This window comes from Ascidiella aspersa, chromosome 8 (genome assembly GCF_963924565.1).
Source record: "Ascidiella aspersa chromosome 8, kaAscAspe10.2, whole genome shotgun sequence".
Lineage (NCBI taxonomy): Eukaryota > Metazoa > Chordata > Ascidiacea > Phlebobranchia > Ascidiidae > Ascidiella > Ascidiella aspersa.
This window is the reverse complement of record NC_139454.1, coordinates 17725491-17744433: the sequence shown is the minus strand read 5'-3', so window position 1 is coordinate 17744433 and position 18943 is coordinate 17725491. Positions and strand designations below refer to the sequence as shown.

Here is an 18943-nt window from a genome sequence, read left to right as displayed (position 1 = left end):
CTATGACTACATCGCTGTATATTGTCCTATTTTAGTTACATAAATTGGTGGAATACAGGCTTAAGAATCAGAGCCAGATTGGGGACTGACCTACGGATTGCTAGGCTTTTATTAACTGCAGTATAAAATCTGGAGCTAAACTTGACCTAATGTTTGGCCAGATTCAGATTTCTACTTTTTCTCAAACATTTTGCAAACATTAATTTAACATTTGGCTCCTCAAAATGATATTTTACCAAAAAATTGAGGTATAAATGTTTCACTTCCGATCAAAACAATTCACATCAAACTTTAAATTAACTTCTTTAAAGCCTATATTAGGTTAAACAAACTTATTGCCATTCCTTGAAACCTGTTTGAATGAATCGCTTTTAACACTGAAAAACAAAATTTGTAGTCGCTAGTTAGTTTCGTGCATGTATTTATTGAGATGTTCAAGAGTGCCATATTGTAAATCAAATGTGCAACAACACTCTTTGCACGGTTTTAACATAAACGTGTAATTATATGTTATAAAACATCCCTCCATGGAATATTAATCTTCCACAATTAGACATTCTTGCTTGAATGCTCGTTACAGCTCTTAGCTGTAGTTAAAGGAAAATACTTTGACCAAATGTTAGGTCTCTGTCACTGTCAGGTGGGTGAAGGCGTAATAAGGTATGACCAAGGAGTTTTAAACTCTTTCGTATGACGTATTTCGTACTGCAGCTATTTACTGGGGTTAGGGTTGGTCATGTATTATTATATTCATTCTCCTATGTCAATAGATGCCAAAAATTTACGTAAAACATTTTTTTTATTGTTGCAAATGACTGATTAAGCGCAACGGGTTGCCTTATCCTGGCTTAGATTCAACATTTGGTCTTTTCGCAGTGAATTGGCGTGGTATATCAGCTATATTCTCAATTTAGGGGATTTGCAAATAAATATATACATAAATATTTTTTTTAATGTCTGTTAAGACTTAAGACACAATATCTGGTAATCGCAAATCTACATTTTTGTAAACAGTTATCTTTTTGTATGATATTTTATTATTAACGAATAAAATTACGAAAAAAGCAAAAGGAAAACAAATTATAATAGAAAGCTCTCATGCAGCTAACGAACATATACTTTTGTGTATCGCAATACTTCCTATTTTAAAGCCGAATATTGCTCGGAAATGTGCACAGAAGATATAATCGCGAAAAAGCGTAACATAGTCGGGTCACTTTCGGCATATTTACATTGATAAATGACACACCTTGCTCATAAAAAGACACAATTTACAAATGTTTTACACGGTTCATCTTTGTGCACTCCGAAGAGTAATTGCTCGGGGGAAAATACACGATTTCGTAGTTTTATACTTAACCACACGCTCACGTTTTCCCAGAACAAATAGTCACAGAACACAAATAAAACAGGTGTGTTACGTTTCCGTAGCCTTTTTGCAGAAAATACTTTGATTCGATTCTTTTCTATCAAACGAATAAAGAGAATTATTTGTGATAATTCCGCCCAAGATAAACTTAATCTGGAAGCTAGGTTTTGATATATGCTTTCCAAGGCAAACCTGCACTCTCACAACTGAAGGTCCGGTGCCATTCCAATTAAGTTCTAGTTGGAAAGAGGGCTGTTGTTTGTAGCCCATTTGTCCGTAAACCGTTTTGGTAGAGCTGTACTGGTGACTAAATATTTTTAATGTTTCAGTTTTGCGCGATCGTGGCCTTGTTATGCTACCTAAATCCCATTCTTCTGGGAGACTCGATATTAATTTAATGAATTTGGCAAAATCTGTTTTGTTTGATGAAAAGTTAAATTTATTTGCCAATGCGTCATATTCTAGCCACTCGCCGTTTATATTCAATACGCCCTAGTAAAAAATTGTATTAGATTCTAAAAGTGATGGCAGATGGACATTTGGACGCCATAGAGCAGGACCGTTCGGGCCTCGCTGTTTTGGCACGGGATTTTTGCCACTGTTTTCTTTCTTGAGGGTTGGGGGGTGGGTTGGGGGCGCCAGAGGTGTAGCGAGGGTATTTTGCGCCCGGGGGGGGGGGGGGGGCAAACTATAAATTTGGCGCCCCCTTCATGTTTCACATTTTATATTAAATTAACTTAATATGCCCTACTTTATACGTAAAACAATTCAAATTTTCGTAGAACAATGTAATTAAAGAAGCGTTAAACAAACTACAGCATATGGCTCACTCAGTCACTGTCAAACATGAAATGATTTACATAGTCTCAATAGATAGATTTATTGTTCTTGATTTCACTGTCGCAAACTGGTTTATCACGTCATCGAAATCTGTTGTTTCCAATGGTTCTCTTTCGACGCCAATGGTTTCTCTTTCGAAGAATAGCAAGATCACTGAGAGAATCCTGCCCCATTAATGCACGCAGATACGACAAAATAAGTTTTAATTTGCTGAACGATCGCTCACAACTTGCCATTTAAATTGCTATATTGTTAACAGAATTTGTAGTGAAATCCGCAGATTCGGAAATACGTCATCCCCATAAAACACAATAAAACCAATAAACTCTAAAGGACTTCAAAAGGACTCCAAAAGGAGTTTCTGGTAGAATTTCAGTTCGATTACTAATAAGCATTCACGCATATTGCATCCTCCTCTGTGACAAATAGAAGAGTCTTAATGTCCAGGAAAAATCCAAATTTATTGTTTAGGTCTTTTAGTCGTGAAAAACGTGTTGACATCTCATGTTGAAGCCGATCAAATAGATTCTTTGAAACGCGCACAATTTCTTCATTCTCTTACGTCGCCTGATTTTTCTGTTCAGCTTAATACCCCAGATCGAGCATTTTATTTGGACCTGTTTTACAGCAGCTTGGCTCAAACCATAACGAAACGAGTCTTGGCTTTTGGGGAGATGTGTCTATTGCAGTTTTACGTATTTTTATTAATCTTGTCAACTATTTTTCATCTAGCTTTGTTTTTGTCAGCGAAGTACATCGAAGTAACAAACAAAAAGATATAATACTTTGTGTTTTTCCATGGTGAGGGATTGACAGTGTTTGTGCCTGTAAGGGTGCCAAACAATTCTTAGGGGGGCGGGAGCTCTAATTCAATATTTAACTTTATGTACCGGTAGTGATTTTAATGGTTTAGTTTGGTGTTCATTCTGTTTCTTTATGGTATCCTATATACTGTACATTAAAATTAACCTTGTAGATGACTGAAGACATTGGTCATGGATTTGCAAATTTTTAATAGTTTTTCAGTTGCTGGACTATGATTGCTACATTTTACACGGCTATGTTTAGTCGGAACAATGGTATAATTGCAAGTTGTGGAATTGGGTTGGGCACCGCACTACTACGCCTGTACAAACTCTGTTTTTTTGCCCAACTTTACGATTAAAACTTCAAAAAAGGTTTCTTTTATTTACTTGTTTTTTTCCTGTTTCGTTGACAATTGTTTTTAGCACAAAGTCTCTGTGAGTACCTTTGCATGTTTTGCGAAGATATAACGTGCATACAAGATATAACGGTCCTATGCAAACTATAGTTTGGCTAACTTATAGATAAACGATAAAAGTTATGCTCTTTTCTAACTATTCTATGTATGATAACAGGCTACAAACAGGCACGGAGACACAAATCTGTTTTTAGCTAATTCAACCAAATAAACTGAACATTTTTCGCGCTACGCGCGACCAACGATGCACTTTACTATTTTTATGTTGTTTAACTAATATGTAATTCAAAAATACTCAATTGGTTGTTGTAGGGGGCGCAAAGCGAAAGACAATTACCAAAGGCGACGCGGTTTAATAAAGGTTGCCGCTGAAGAGATCTTGCTTATGATCGTTTTTTGCTTGTTGTGGTGAAAATTTTGTACGCCTCATAATGGCGCCCCTGTACCTTGGCACCCGGGGACATATGTACCACCCTAGCTACGCCTCCAACTTGGGGCTAAATTACCAGGGGGGTAGTGATGCACTTAAGGGTGAGGTTTGGGGTTATAGGTAAAAAGTTGGATAGTGTCACAAATTTAATTGTTGTAACTCTTTGAAGCATAACTAATGCGTTAGGCCGCGGGAACTGCCGTCCGGGTCGGCTACCCGTCGCCACGGTTTCCCTCAGGAATAGGACATTGTGTGAATTTCGCAGCCTCGGTTTTCTCGCCGCTGCGTGATATCTTTGTGTCGATTTCGTTTGCTATTGCGTGGTGTTGTTTTGATATTATTCGCCGGGTGGATACCGAGAGAATCGGACGCATTTTGAGCACGGTTTGCAATCTCGTTGGTTAGAGACAAGCTGTAGCCTTATGCGAGCACTTGGTGTGCATGGTTATTTGCCGTATACTGATTGTCGTTCTGTCCAATAAATGCTCGAGAAAGTAAAGTCATTCCTATCCTTAGCAGCTACTTTGGGGATCGTGTCCCGATCTAGTCTGCGACAATTGGGGGCTCGTCCGGGAATTAAACAAGGTTTGACTTAGAGACCTCTTCAAGACGCGGTAGAAATGGACCAGATAATCGAGGCAGTAAAGAGCATGGGACTCACAGGTGATGACCTGGTGAAGTTCGTGCAGCAGGCCGCAGAACGCGAAGAACGTCGCTTGGATCGCGATGCAGCGGTCGAAGAAAGGCGGGCCAGAGAAGAGGCAGCCGCCGAAGAATGGTGGGCCAGAGAAGCTCGGAGAGAAAACGAGTTTCGGTTAGAAATGAATCGGTTGGAAGTTGAAATAGCTCAACTTCAGCATCGGAGCCCAGTCCTATTAAAGCTGGTCGAATTCAAGAAAATAGAAAATAGGCCGGAAACTTCCGATGATAGTCAAGAGAAGACTACGAAACAAAAGTGGGGAGATCGACAAGTCAAAGTGGACAAGCAAGCAGAAGCGTTTGAAGAGGTGTCTACCACAGGGAGATGTGACACAAAGATGCAATACACAGACGCTTTACATCCGTCGCTTGTCGCGAAAAATGTGATGAACAACAAAGAAATTACCGCGCCGGGCAAGGACAGTTCGGGAAGCTAGGCTGACGAGAAAGTGACCGAGAAGAGTTCTACTGAGGAAGGTCAGTTGTATAACGAGGCATTGGAAACGTCAAACGAAAGTTGTTCTGGCGACGCTCAGTTGTACAGCGAGGCTTCGGAAGCGACAAACGAACGTAGGGTTGAAGACGTTCAGATGGGCTTCGAATCATTGGAAGCAGCCGACAATTCGAAGGTATTGGAGTGCGTAGAAGCGGATGATGTTCGAAAGGCAGGAATCGGGGTCACACTTTGCACCTCTTACTCAGAGGATGACGTGGAGCTGGAGTTCTTGCGCATTGCGGATGGTCTACGGGCGTTTTCGAAGGTGGTTCAGGTTGGAAGCAAAGTCATTACGCCGAACAACCTCAACAGGGTGTTTGACATGTCACCGGTTGCCAAATATGTGCGGCCCTCACCGGACAGAGACTAAATTGAGCGGCGCGCGTTAAAATGGGTCATGGCGATGACCAAAGTTGTTTAAAATTAAACGACTGTAAATGTGCATAATGTTTTCTTGTCTGTTGTATTTCATTTCGTGATCTTTACAATTGGTGCTTTGAAGTGTATGTATCACGAGACAGCTTTAAAAAGAGGTAAATTTCGTCTCTCGTATGCGAATTTGCTACTATGTTTGTCTTGATTTTGCTGGTTTTCTTAGTTTTGTGTCTGGCTAAAATGTAAACATGGCAAAGTCGTCTTAAGTTGGGGTAAAGTGTGGACTGCAGTTTGTTTAATTTTTGCTGGAAATTTGTGTTGTAAATTTAGTGTGTGCCATCGCGAAGTTAACTTGGGTTGTGTATTGTACTTTATTTTTACTTCGTGTATTGTATTTTATTTTTACTTTTTAAGTGTGTATTGTACTTTATTTTTACTTCGTTTTAAATTTGTGTTTCGTTAAATTAGCCAATCGCAAGGATTGTCTTTAAGGGGGGGTAAATGTCACAAACTTAATTATTGTAACTCTTTGAAGAATAACTAATGCGTTAGGCCGCGGGAACTGCCGTCCGGGTCGGCTACCCGTCGCCACGGTTTCCCCTCAGGAATAGGACATTGTGTGAATTTCGCAGCCTCGGTTTTCTCGCCGCTGCGTGATATCTTTGTGTCGATTTCGTTTGCTATTGCGTGGTGTTGTTTTGATATTATTCGCCGGGTGGATACCGAGAGAATCGGACGCATTTTGAGCACGGTTTGCAATCTCGTTGGTTAGAGACAAGCTGTAGCCTTATGCGAGCACTTGGTGTGCATGGTTATTTGCCGTATACTGATTGTCGTTCTGTCCAATAAACGTCTTGCTCGAGAAAGTAAAGTCATTCCTATCCTTAGCAGCTACTTTGGGGATCGTGTCCCGATCTAGTCTGCGACAGATAGGCCTGCGATTATGGCCATTCGAGGCTTATTCCGACAGATATATGGTTAGGTCATAGGACCTTTTCCGATTTAGACGTCATAACGACTATTTGGTGTTAAGAAATTGCTATTTGTAAGTTGCATTTGGTAATCCAATATCCTATGGTATACTGTTGTTAAGTAACCTGCAATCTTTGCCAAAATATACTGCCATGAACGAAGTTGTCGGTTCGCCCAGAATTAACTGCTGTGTTAACGTTTCTGGTCTAGTACTTACTCTTTTTGTAGTTTATTGTTTGCTTTGTTCCTTCATGAAGCATTAGGCTAATCCTTTTATTAACTGATTTGCGCAATTTTTACGTAAGCATTGCGCGTGTGACGTCTTAATGGCTCATTGTGTATTATTTTAAGAAAACGCTTGTTTAGAATTCGTGGCCGTCGTTCGCATTCGACGACAAATGGTCTTAAGGCACGGGCTCCATGGACCCTTTGGTGGTATGTGAAATAGTTTTTCGGTATACATGAAGGCCCGTTGGAATCTTAGTGTATAATTTAATTGGAGATATATTCAAAAGAAAAGAGATTAAAAAATACTTTGGCACCCCCTTGGTGCACTAAGACTCGATTTAAGTTTAATATTTGCACATAAGCACGATCTATATTACTTTGTTCATAACTTACGAACGAACACAGCTTGCTTTACAAAGGTAGTTTTTTAGTCGCATACTAAAACTAACACCAATTCAACGAAAACACACAATACTACACAATCTTTCAAGCAATCGATAAGGCAATTTAATATAAAATTTGAAACGTAATATTCAATTGATAACATAATGTAAGGATTTAAAGCAGTGGTTTTTACACTATGCTATGAGGGACTCTTAAGGTAACAGCGAAACTGATTTTGTCTTTGTTTTTTTGGAGAATTCGGAAATTACTTATCGCATTACAAATAGGAAAGTAATAGGTATGCAAGCATTCAATAAATATCCATGGGATAACATATAATATTTTGTTATCTATTGCTGGTTCTCCATTTGCTTGATGCTACGAATAGAGTTAAAATATGCTTTGTCATACTTTGTAAAGTAACTAACTCCTGTTTATTTTCCGTTCGCGCTGAAATGAAGTACACAAAAAAATTACAAAATTTCCCGAGAATAAATTCATGCGCGATATGGAACAACGATGGGTCCGAAATCTCTTCCAGTCAACTGGGCGAAATGGTACTCCGAAATAAGAACAACGTCAACATCGGAGTAAGACCTACTTATTGGTCAAAATCAGGCCGTTATACCGTTTACCTAACCTCAAATCCCACCCCGTTGTACATCACATTTTACTCTAATAATTTCAATTCTAACCCAATTTCTAGCCCCACCCGTTAGCCCTCACTAACCCTAAACTGGGGCAAATAAAACGCCAAAACAGCGGCGTCTCAACTACGCGGCTCAAATTAGGTCGCCAATACGTCGACACCAAAAAGGTCGATATACATTAAAATGGCGTACATTAGTGATGGCGCGCCAAATTTTAATATACGAAATTCTTCTATCTTGAAAAAAGTTTTACGGTATATAGGTCTTATAAGTTGGATCTAAAATTGACTTTAGTTTGCGTTTTTAGAAATAAAAAAAATATTTAACTTGCACCGCTTGTGTAGCTAGAATGACGCTGCAAGTTTTAGTCATACGATTGATATGGCAAGTTTCGAGAATGACAAAGCACATTTCAAATGATGTAATTTGTTGTAGGCCTACTGCAGGATGACAAAGCAAGTTTTGGAGCATAATGTTTGGAGGTTGTAGTAAGACGCAGTAAGAATATCAAAGCCTATAAAGAAGGTAGTACATTTTATGGATATTATTCTACAAAACAAGTTTTAAATGTTTTTCCCGATTTTTCTTTACTTTGTATAAAAATATTTTTAAACATTTTGTTGTTTTTAAGGTAAATATCGCGACTTTGAAGATTTTGATGAAGCAGAAATGGCGGTTAAATACGTATTCTATTTAAAAGTCGGTTGATATAACAACTAAAAACCAATCGTGTTGTGAAAAGGCACTTCTGCGTACATATGTTACTCGTTCTGAGAAAAATAGTTTACGAAGCATGCAAAAAAATTTACTTTGCCTATGACTAATAGTTTCTCGAAAATTCGAATCGGATAATTGTAAAAAAGTATTCCAGTTTTGAATTTATTTTAAAACAAAACATTCTAGGGAAACAGAGAAAACAAAGAGACACAAAAGGCGGTTTTAAGTTCTGTCACTGAAATGACACAGCACAATTCAGGCGCTTCAACAATGGTTTACCACGTGCACGGGGTAATAATACAGTGCCATGACTACTGAAGTGGAACGTGAGAGCCTGGAATTTTCCATAGTAAAGAAAAAGGCAAATGGAATATAAGGATACGATTTGTTGTGAGGACTTTGCGAGGTGTACTACAGTTGTGAAGCTGTGGTGTCTGACAGGCGCTACGTGCTGAAATTGTACTTCGATCAATGGTTGTAGGTAGCGGCATGTTTTACAAACTATATTGCAGTTGAGTTTTTAAGTGTTAAACCCGTGACAAAACAGCGTAGGATTAATAGTTTCAAATCATTCAACCAAAACCCATGAATTTATATAACACTTTATAAATCTGTAGGGTCATTTAGTTCTGGCGGGGCCTAATATCGATTAAACGCGAAAATTCGTTTTGCAGTGTGCAACTAAGCTATACAAACGCCCCCGTCTGATTTATGTAGGCTTGCAACGAGTGCAGAAAAACCGGTCGATGATTGTTTTCATAGCGTTTCTCTTCATGTTTCTTTTTTATTGAACTATACTCGATGGATCTTGTATCACACCTAAAACATGTCTCGGTGCCTTTCGTCTAGTACAGCGGCTCTCATCCAGTGAGCTATAAGAACATTTAAGGTGGGCCACAGACCAATTTAAAAAGCTAGATTTAGTTTCATTTGTGTCATTATATTTAATTTTACAGGAATAATGGCTTGGGGATAATTAAAAAGGAATGTAAATTTATTGTTCAGCCGCAAGTATCTCACTAATGCAGGGTTGAATAAATAATCTGTTTTGAAATATGTTCTGCTGTGTTTTGTTCTAAACCTATTTTAAAGGTTTTTCTTTCATTAAAATTCTATTGGGCCACTGATTTTTTTTGCAACCTAAGTGGGCCACAAAAGAAAAAAGGTTGAGAACCACTGGTCTAGTAGTTTATTATCAAGAGTAATTTTGCGTGTTGCCGGAGTTCGAACAAATAATCAAAAGGGGCAACATATCTTCGATAGATCGTGTGACCAACGTTTACATAATATGTTGTTTTAGAGATAAGTTAGTCGCAATTACCCGTAAACATCAACAATAATAACGCAAGATGCCTTGCTACAAACTGTGCTACTTCAACGCTCGCGGCCTTGGTGAGATGTGTCGGCTACTTTTCGCCGAAAAAGGTATGGAATACGAAGATAAACGCGTCTTGCCGGAAGAGTGGCCTGAACTAAAAAATAGTAAGTTGTGTGTTTATTCTAATTCATAAATTTCATTTATTTATTATCGGTATGTTTATGTACATATATGTACATTAAAAGGTAACAGTTTTTGTCATCTCTACCACAGGGATTATAGCTACTTACAACCACCGCTTTAATGGCTATTTACTCCATTAATAAAACAAATAAGTTACTTTTTTATTTGTAAGTTTCGTTTGCACTATGTTTACCTTACTACCGTACGCGTTCGCGCAAAGCGCAAAAAATGCGTCAGTGGCAAAAGCACAAAAACAGTGCGATTCTACTGTTAAAATTCTCTGTTGAAGTTGGAGTATAGTTAATTTCGTAACAATGGTGGCCATTTTGTAAATACGTTAAAATTACATAAATGCTATTATTTCGTAGAAATTACATGTTTGAAAAAGGTTCAAGTCCATGAGAATGATCACTAATAAAAAGCTGTAGCGTAAATACTTACTGAAGCGCCATAAATTTAGTTGTTTTATCTGTTTTCGCTGCTTTTTAAATAGGGTCAATATACTTTTTTATAATATCTCTAAAACACATGGGGCATTGCCTAGTGCTTAGTTTGGTAAAGAGGCGGCGGGCCAAAGGATTTCCGTTCGGCTCGTGGGTCGTAGGTTGCCCACCCCCACTTTATGCATTTATATCTTGTTCCAGAAATGCCGTTCAAGCAAATGCCCGTTCTTTATGTGGACGATGTCGCTATTCCACATTCCCGGGCCGCATTTCGCTTTTTAGCCCGCGAATTTGGTCTCCTGCCTTCCTCTAGCGTCGATCAGGCGTTGTTAGACTGTTGGGTCGAAATACTCTTTGAAGCTTTTAAGGATTTACCATTTTCTGAGAAGGACAAAGACAAGCAGGTTGGTGATTTTATGAACGCGAAAGTTTTGCGACATTCTGCTAACTTCAACACTTTGTTTTGGCAAGCAAACCTATAACATTTGTGGAAATGGGTGTTGACAATTTTCTAAATTTATACATAATTCAGTTTTAGTTTATAATGAAGGGTATAGTGACATTTCAGTTTTGTGTTTATCTTGTTTAACTTATGTACATGCCCATTGATACGTGTATCAATATTATCACACCTAAAGACGGTCAACTTGGTTCATTTCAGCCGCCACGGCACACAAAAACTTATATCTGTGGAATAATACCATTAACAAAAATACCAGTTTTGCAATTTTGCGCCAAAAGTATTACCGGTTGTCCTTTACGCACAACCACTCTTACGATAAAAAATATTTTGTATATAGGCCTATAGTTGGACTTTTGAAGCACTTATGATTATGAAAGTGGGTAAAATTTTAAACGTTTTGAATAACTATTTATTTATTTTCAACTTGGTTAAAAGGCCATGGTTAAATGCGTATATTTACTGCTGAGGCAAACCATACAGAAAATAAGGAACCACTTCGAAATTCACTATTTTAACCAGGGTAATTAATATGCGGTTGCCGTTTTCGTCATTAATAACCGACAGCAACCTTCATTGTCGCAAGAATCTTAATGTTCAAACTTTTGATTTACGTGCCTGTGTCCTGCGTGGAATGTGACAACTGGTCGTGGTTTTCCATGCGTAGTTGCAAGTTACAATTGGTTTGGCCAAATATAGATTGATCCGCAGGCACATTGTAGTTTGTATACAACATGATGGTGTTTTTATTTAAATAACGAACTGATGGCTCGGTCATTCTAGCTACGAAGGCAATAATGTCCTTTTCATCCACGCATTCCTAATAAATGACCATTTTATTGTGATGATATACGATGTGTTCTTTTTTATCTTCTGCCGTGTTGTTTTCTGGTTGTTTATGTAGGTGTATACCCTTCTATGTGGTACAAATGTTGTATGTCCGATGTGGTAAGTTGTCTTGTCCAGTTAACTCGCTTGTATCTAAACAAAACGTTTAAAACGTAACATACTTTAATGTGGGATTTATTATTCATACTACGATCATTCTAAAAGCTCAAACATTATTCTCCAATGCATACATATAGGCTACATTATATTTTCCTTATGCCTTATTCTTACAGGCGCAAAAAGTCAAGGAGGTCATGGAGTCCACAGTAAATTTGAGGTTCGAAGTGCTTACCAATCAGATTCAAAAGACAGAAGGACCTTATATGTTCGGAGAGGTGATTGTTACTGCCTTATAAGTAAACAAATGCGCCACTTTTGTATAACGTATTTTTATTAAAAACGCTTTCAACGTATAGTGAGTTGCTTGACAGTTACCTCCTGACTTACCTTTAAGATTTTCTATACTAAACGTTCTAGCAAATCAAACAGCTTAAAGAGAACATGACAGTAACTTATCGAAGTCAGAGAATGTTGTCTGTCATTAAACGTATTTTGTCCCCAGTAGCAACACACTCAAACGCCAAGCAGGAAGGCGCGGAGTCGTGAGCTGGTGTCTAAACTAAATACTTGGTGGAGTCGATAAATATGTTTTGTGCACGATACCAACATACGCTTCCCAGCAGCAAGTTCGGGAGCCGATTAAGCCACACACTGTCAGGGGCGGATCTAGGAGGGGGGGCGACATGGCCATGGCCGCCCCAAACTATATTTTTAAGTGTAAGCTTTGTAGTGGTGTACGAGCTTAAAGCGCCATATAATGAATATTTCAAAAAAATGGTAAAATTCGTTTCGCGCACTCGCGCAAAGCGGCGTTTTTCAGATTTGCAGAGACGGCTGAAGTGAACGTACGCTGACCTCGACTATATAATAACTAACTTAAATCCAAGTACAATTAAAAGCTTTTTTGTTGTTAATGCACATCTGTATCAGACCTAGCCTGCCAATATATTTCATCCGGCCCGCCGCCTCTTTGACAAATTAGACACAAGTCCATTTTAAATACGTTTTGACTATTTTATGTGTGTAAATGCGAAAAATTTTCGCGCTTCGCGCTAATGATCTTTATGCATCCAGTGTGTTTACGTTTTGATGCTCTTTTTGAACTAGATCAGCGCTTCTTTACTGTTGCGCCGCGGAAAGCTGCCAAGTGCGTCGCGGAAAAACGGAAAACGTATTCAAACATAATCGACAAATATTTTTAACCCTTTTTTTTAAATGTAACAAAAACAAGAAATTAAAAGAAATACCGGTATACTAAAAAAATCGCGCTCGCTTCGCTCGCCAGGTCTGCCCCAAATGGTTAACAAACACTAAAATAGATTAACTATCAAATTTATCGCGTTTTCTCAAAGTAGTTTTATTACACTTTTTTAATAGTAGTAGGGGGATGATGACGTGTGGACTCGAATTTTAAACCAAGTATACGCTTTTTTTAGCGAATTTGCGCCAAGACTTCACTGCCTCCTTAAAAGTAATTATAAACACGTTTTTAAAGTGCAAAAAAAATCCCAGGCCTACCTGATTCACAATTGTTATAAAGTTGTAATAACAGAGACCTTTCTAAGTTTGGTTTTGGCCCGCGACTACTACACAAAGGTTGCCGACCCTTGTGTACGGATTTGAATAACTTCTCCAATGTTAGGATTAACTCTGCATAGAGTTTTGCTCCTTTCAGCAACCTTATTTGGCAAAAACCAACTACAGTAACTTAAAAATTGAGATAAGTGTTATGGAAGAACCACAGCTGACCGCAGCAGGCAACGCTATGGTTTTATTGCGACGTGGCCTCGGCGCTTTTTTGGTGGCATGTGCGGTTGCTCTCGACTTTTTGGGAAAAAGCAAGATGTGTAGACAATAGACATGGTAGCGTCTTTCAGCGATATTCTTCATACCGGGTCAAACTAGGAAACCGGCCCACTGTAGAGGCTAACCTTATTACTTTTTCGTGCTTTCAAAAGGTCTATTTTTCGCGTTATTTTGCAGGAGTTAGTTTATTCGGCCAGCCGATGTTATTTTTACCTGAATTATGACGTCACGCAATGGTATACTTTTGTGACGTCCTATCTGAAAAAATTGTGACGTTATATCTGAAAAAAATTCATGGCCCTTCCCAAACTGAAATCCTAGATCCGCGCCTGCACACTGTATATATGGGGTTGGCAAACTGTTTGACGCAACCTTAATGTCGTCATTTAGCAACTTTTAGTGGCGAGTTATTTATCAGTTTGTTTTTTCTGTTTAATCATGTAGTTGTGGGCCGCGTGATAACCGTAGTACATTTATTGTACTGTTTATCAACACTTAGTGTAACTTATTCGCGTTTCTTTTTCAGTTCACAGCCGGTGATATCATAGTCTACAGTGTCATGGAATTCCTTATCAAAAAATTTGGTCTTACACTTGAAGACTACCCCGCGATTGACGCTCTTCAGAAAGCGGTTGCAGAAAGGAAGAACATCAAGGCTTGGATCGCCAATCGACCAGTGACCGAAAACTAAAAAAAACGACCAAAATCTTTGCGTTTTTTTAACTGCAATTCGGTTTTCGCAGTTAAAACAGTCACTCTTTTTGTAAATACCTTTTGCATAAAAATTAAGAAAATAAATTTTGTCCTAATGTTTCTTACTTAATTTGCTATGTTTCCAAGAGGTTTTTCACACAGTAAAAACAGAAACAAACTTGGTATTAATATTGTTGGAAAAAATGTTGGAAAAGTTATATTAGATCCTAAAGTTCCGATACTATACAACATTTAACAAAATTATTCGTCTCTTTTAGATGAAGTCATTAATAAAATATCCTAAGCTAAGCTTTCACGACCTGTTTGTCTCGTGTAACAATTTACCCGAGAAGCCCCACAATTGGAAGATTGACAAGCAGGGACTTGTTTGTTTTTACAATTACTACTAAACCGAACTGCCAGCTATAGGTAGAATAGTAAAACATATGTTTCTAATATTTTGGGTGAGTTTGTTGTAAGACTTCATCAATATGAATGTGCTTTAACATAATTGCCGCTATCTACTCGATGTGTGTATAGGGTAGGCCATGGTCGAACAAATTTATGAAAATACAATTGTTGGCGGCCGTATATAAATGCTGGTATTCAGATGGCTAAGGTCAGTGTGGGGAAGAAATAGGAAATGCTTTCCAGCACAATACATTACTACATGAATAATTAATACATTACGTAAACATGACTCGTCAGTCGTCGCATTGTAAGGAATTGCTAGGTATCCAATGAACGTTAGTTAGTTTTAACAAACTTGTTAGTGTTAGACGCTTTTAAAAATTACATTACAAAAACTTAAAAAAAAGCATCGATACTGACGCCACCCTAGTATCGGACGAGTAGGCTGATTATTTTGTCGGGCATCCCTACTGGCGGCCGTGTGAAAAACAAAGACTGTCAATGCGCCGTCATTCGCTAAAAGGTACTGATCTAGTATGTTTACCTTCTGTTTCTTCCAATTTTTTCTGTGTAAAAGCGTCATTCATGCCTGGAACTAACGAAACTGTAGATTATGCATTGCATACCTAACAGTTGGTTTTAACACCAAAATTGCAAATAAAGTTTATTGCGGCCGACCAAAACCTTTCTAAGTTGGGCTTTGGTACACGACTAGGAAAAGGTTGCCGATCACGTACGTGGTAGTGTCATAACAAAAGTCAAAACGACGTTTCAAATAGGACACAGTTGATAAAGTAAATGTATTTACTAACTTCTCAATAAAGCAAAATCGTTTAAAACAAAAAATTAGGGGAAGGCGGGGTAAAACGGACCCTTAAGTGATAAATGCTATTTTTCAAGTTTTACAAAATATCTTTTAATGAGTCTACGGTAGCAACCGAAAGGTCTTACTGAAAGTTACTCCTATGCTAAAGAACAACTAAAAGGAGCATACCTTCCAAATAAATTACCCTTTTTTGCCTTTGCAAAATGGACCCCACTAATAAAATAAACCTTAATTGCCTTGTTGTGTAGTAATGCTAGATCAAGGATGTTTTTTGAGGGGTGCATACAAATTTTCAGGGATATTGTCACGTTGCCTCACAACGCGACGTCATATTTAATGGTATGCAAAAACCTACGAGAAAACCGAAATTCCACTATGCGTAAGTAGCATTGCAACTGTATATGAGTTGTTTTATTGTCTTTCTATTGGTTACCTTATCAAATATTTATTCTCATAAACGTATACCTGCACATGTATTCTGATAATATAGCGATCAGGGAGCGGCTGACTTTGATGGACTAACGGTCTTTCGCTGCTCCCTGAGTCCCTGGGAGCCTGCTTCCCAAACAATAAACCTATCCATCTATGAGTTACAGGGCAAAAAATGTGCCGTACGTAAATTGTCTTATATTTATCTTATGATATACCTACTCAAATTGATCAAAACAAGTATCAATCGACCTTTGTACAACAGATCTTCCTAAAATTCCTGATTGTTTGGCCTTCCTACTAGACTAGTTTTAATTTAAGTTACACTAGGTATAACTGACTACCAGGTGAGGGGACAGTTACGGCCGTGTAAACCGTAGCCTAGAGCTGATAAAAAAAAACATTGTTTGGTCAAACAGGGGTAAAACAAGAACAAATGTTTCTCAGTCACAAAACTTTGGTTAGATAAGTCTTATTTTAGTAAAACAAAACATGTATAATTGACTTTTTGTAATAAAGTCTGTTGGCCCCTTAAAATGGTTTCGTGTTCGTGATTCACAGTTTGGGAACCACTGGTCTAGATTAACAACAACTCATAGGCCTACGCTGGCGAAGTATTATTATCAACGAGTTGTTTACTGCTGCGTTCACATGTTTTTGCCTATTCAAATATGAACATTACATAGATCGACCTATTCCAATAAACTATTTTTGTTTCACTTTAAAGTATATCTCTGAATATATTTTGCTTCGTTTGATCGGATGTTTGCATAGCACGAAAGAGACATAGCATTGGCAAGCGAGCGTCGGCGCAATACTTCCAAACAGAAAATAAGGTTATTTTCGTCAATATACCGAAAGCCATTACAGACTCTTCACCGAATCTGTCGATCAATGATGCAAGCAGGGCAGACTAAAAAAACAACTAGCCTGCAGTGAGATTCGAACTCACGACCTCCGGTCAAGCCGGGACCGTCGCTCTACCAACTGAGCTATGCAGGCTCAGCACGGAACGAGTCGAGAAACAACCATACGCCAATGCTTGCTCAATCTGTTAGTACAAGCAACCTCATTGAAGGGGATCCACAGTACCGTATCATTCTCCAATGAAACCTGAACACAAGTTAGAAAAAGTTGCTCTCTTCTGTAAAAGGGAGGTCAATGTGCGTTTTTAGCGAGCGTCGTCGCAGTAGGCCTACTCTTTAAATTTTGCTTAGAAATGCACTGATTCTTGACGGATCGGGTGCTTTAAAACTGGTTATAGAAAAAGTTTTGCACAATGTTAACAAATATGTCTCTGTAGCAGTTCGTCTTCTGTACATCTCAAAAAAACTTTTAAAAATATTTTCAACGAAATTCCAATATTTTGAGCACAACTGGCAAATATATTGTGATGAAGGCTTCGCTAAGTATCCACGCTTTTTACGTCTAAGGGATAGCAGAGCTAAATTGAAGAATTGGAAACAAGAGGAACAATCCAAGAGAAGAATTTAGTCCTGGGGGGAGAAATATATGTAACCAAGCGTTAGGACAGGGGTGGGCAATTATTATTTTTACCTCAGGCAGCATGAGAAACATAAAATGTTGTGGCGGGCCAGGTCAAAAGGAGAAACTGAAAGTCACGCAATGTGACGAAAGCAAAATAACCTGTTATTACGTTTGGAGCTGTGCACAAATGTACAACTGAAGTCGATTTGAAGATAGCAAGGCATCGCGCGAAGCGCAAAAAAAACGCGGTTATGGTTTAAACTGCAAACTTAAATTAAGATTTAGATGGGGACGAGACGTAATTCCTTGATATGTTGGGAATAATCAAGTGATGGTGGCCTTAACCCAACAGCACACGTTAAAAGGTTTTTGGCATCTTAAGTTCTTAACAAACAAAAGGCGCCCTATGAACTGTGGCACTTTCCCAACGAAAATTTGACGAACTTAGCCCAAGATTTATCAATCGCTTCGATCGGTGTGTTCCTCTGTGAACAAAATTTATATAACGGCCGTTTATCAATCTCTGAAACATCCCAATACACATTTTGTCAAATTGATTTAGTTATTATGCCATGTGCTTCTTCCGATTTATACCGCCTTAGCAATTTGGCAGTGGTTAACTACCAGAGGTACACTCACCCCGAAGGGGTCCGTGAGCAGTTACCAGGGAGACGACAAGTTTACAGAAAAATGAACAAAGGTTTTAAATGTGTAGCTTTATCGAAAACCCGACCACAGTTCCATGATGAGGTATAGTTATAGTTTTATGTTGGGGATCCGTATAAGGTTTATACTTTTATATTAAGGGGTTGGCGACTAAAAAGGTTGAGAACCACCTGAAAAAAAGGTTGGGAACAATATGGCCAATTGTATCACAAGTAACACGTTAGAATTTTTTATGTATTTAAACCTTGACCGCCCCCACAACCTAATATATGTCAATGTATCAAACATTGTACATAAATTTTATCTCAATGCGTCACGTACCGTCCCTGTCGAAATCTAAATTTTCGCCTTTTATTAAATTTTGACTTTAGTTGCACACTTTCTCACAACTCTCAACGTAATAAAAGTTTCTTAAGCTTATACTTGTTTTATAGCGTAAAAGTACGACGTTTAAGAAAAGTGAGCCGCGTTTCGTACATGCATGAAATTGCAAGAAATTGCTACCATCTCTTAAAGTCGGGGATAATGCAGCAGAATGTGAAATCCTGAGTAGGCTAAGCGTAAAGTATATGTTTTGTGATTTGCCAAAAATGCCAAATCAAAACTTGGTACTTTGCGCATTTCAAAAACTAAATCGTAACGTATGCGTAAAAGGTAACCTTCCGCACAGCCATTTGGATTTGCCTCCGGAAAATTTGGAAACTACAAAAAAGACAAGAAACAAGTCATACAATAGAATATGAATCCAGTTGGAAAAGAAAGCTACCGCTAGGTAGAGTGATAGAGCGCTATATACAGTACATCTGTTAAATTAATGGCAAAAGTTTGGCCGTACGACGGACGACGAACGAAGCCATATGTTCGCCTGGCCGGTCGCTGGTATGTGATCT

At 38.3% G+C, this 18943-nt stretch overlaps 1 protein-coding gene and 1 non-coding gene across 2 annotated transcripts; one reads left to right on the top strand and one right to left on the bottom strand.

Moving 5' to 3' along the window:
* Positions 1-9270: 9270 nt before the first annotated feature.
* LOC146136622 (S-crystallin SL11-like) lies at positions 9271-14353 on the top strand. Its single transcript, XM_083395482.1, has 4 exons — positions 9271-9864; positions 10528-10730; positions 11908-12009; positions 14067-14353. Exons 1-4 carry the CDS (start codon positions 9732-9734, stop codon positions 14229-14231), a joined length of 603 nt encoding a protein of 200 aa, XP_083251608.1. The 5' UTR covers positions 9271-9731; the 3' UTR covers positions 14232-14353.
* A 2473-nt stretch (positions 14354-16826) lies between these two features.
* Positions 16827-16901, bottom strand: Trnaa-ggc (transfer RNA alanine (anticodon GGC)). The gene has a single exon. It is a non-coding gene; the product is annotated as a tRNA-Ala (tRNA).
* Between the last annotated feature and the right edge of the window lie 2042 nt (positions 16902-18943).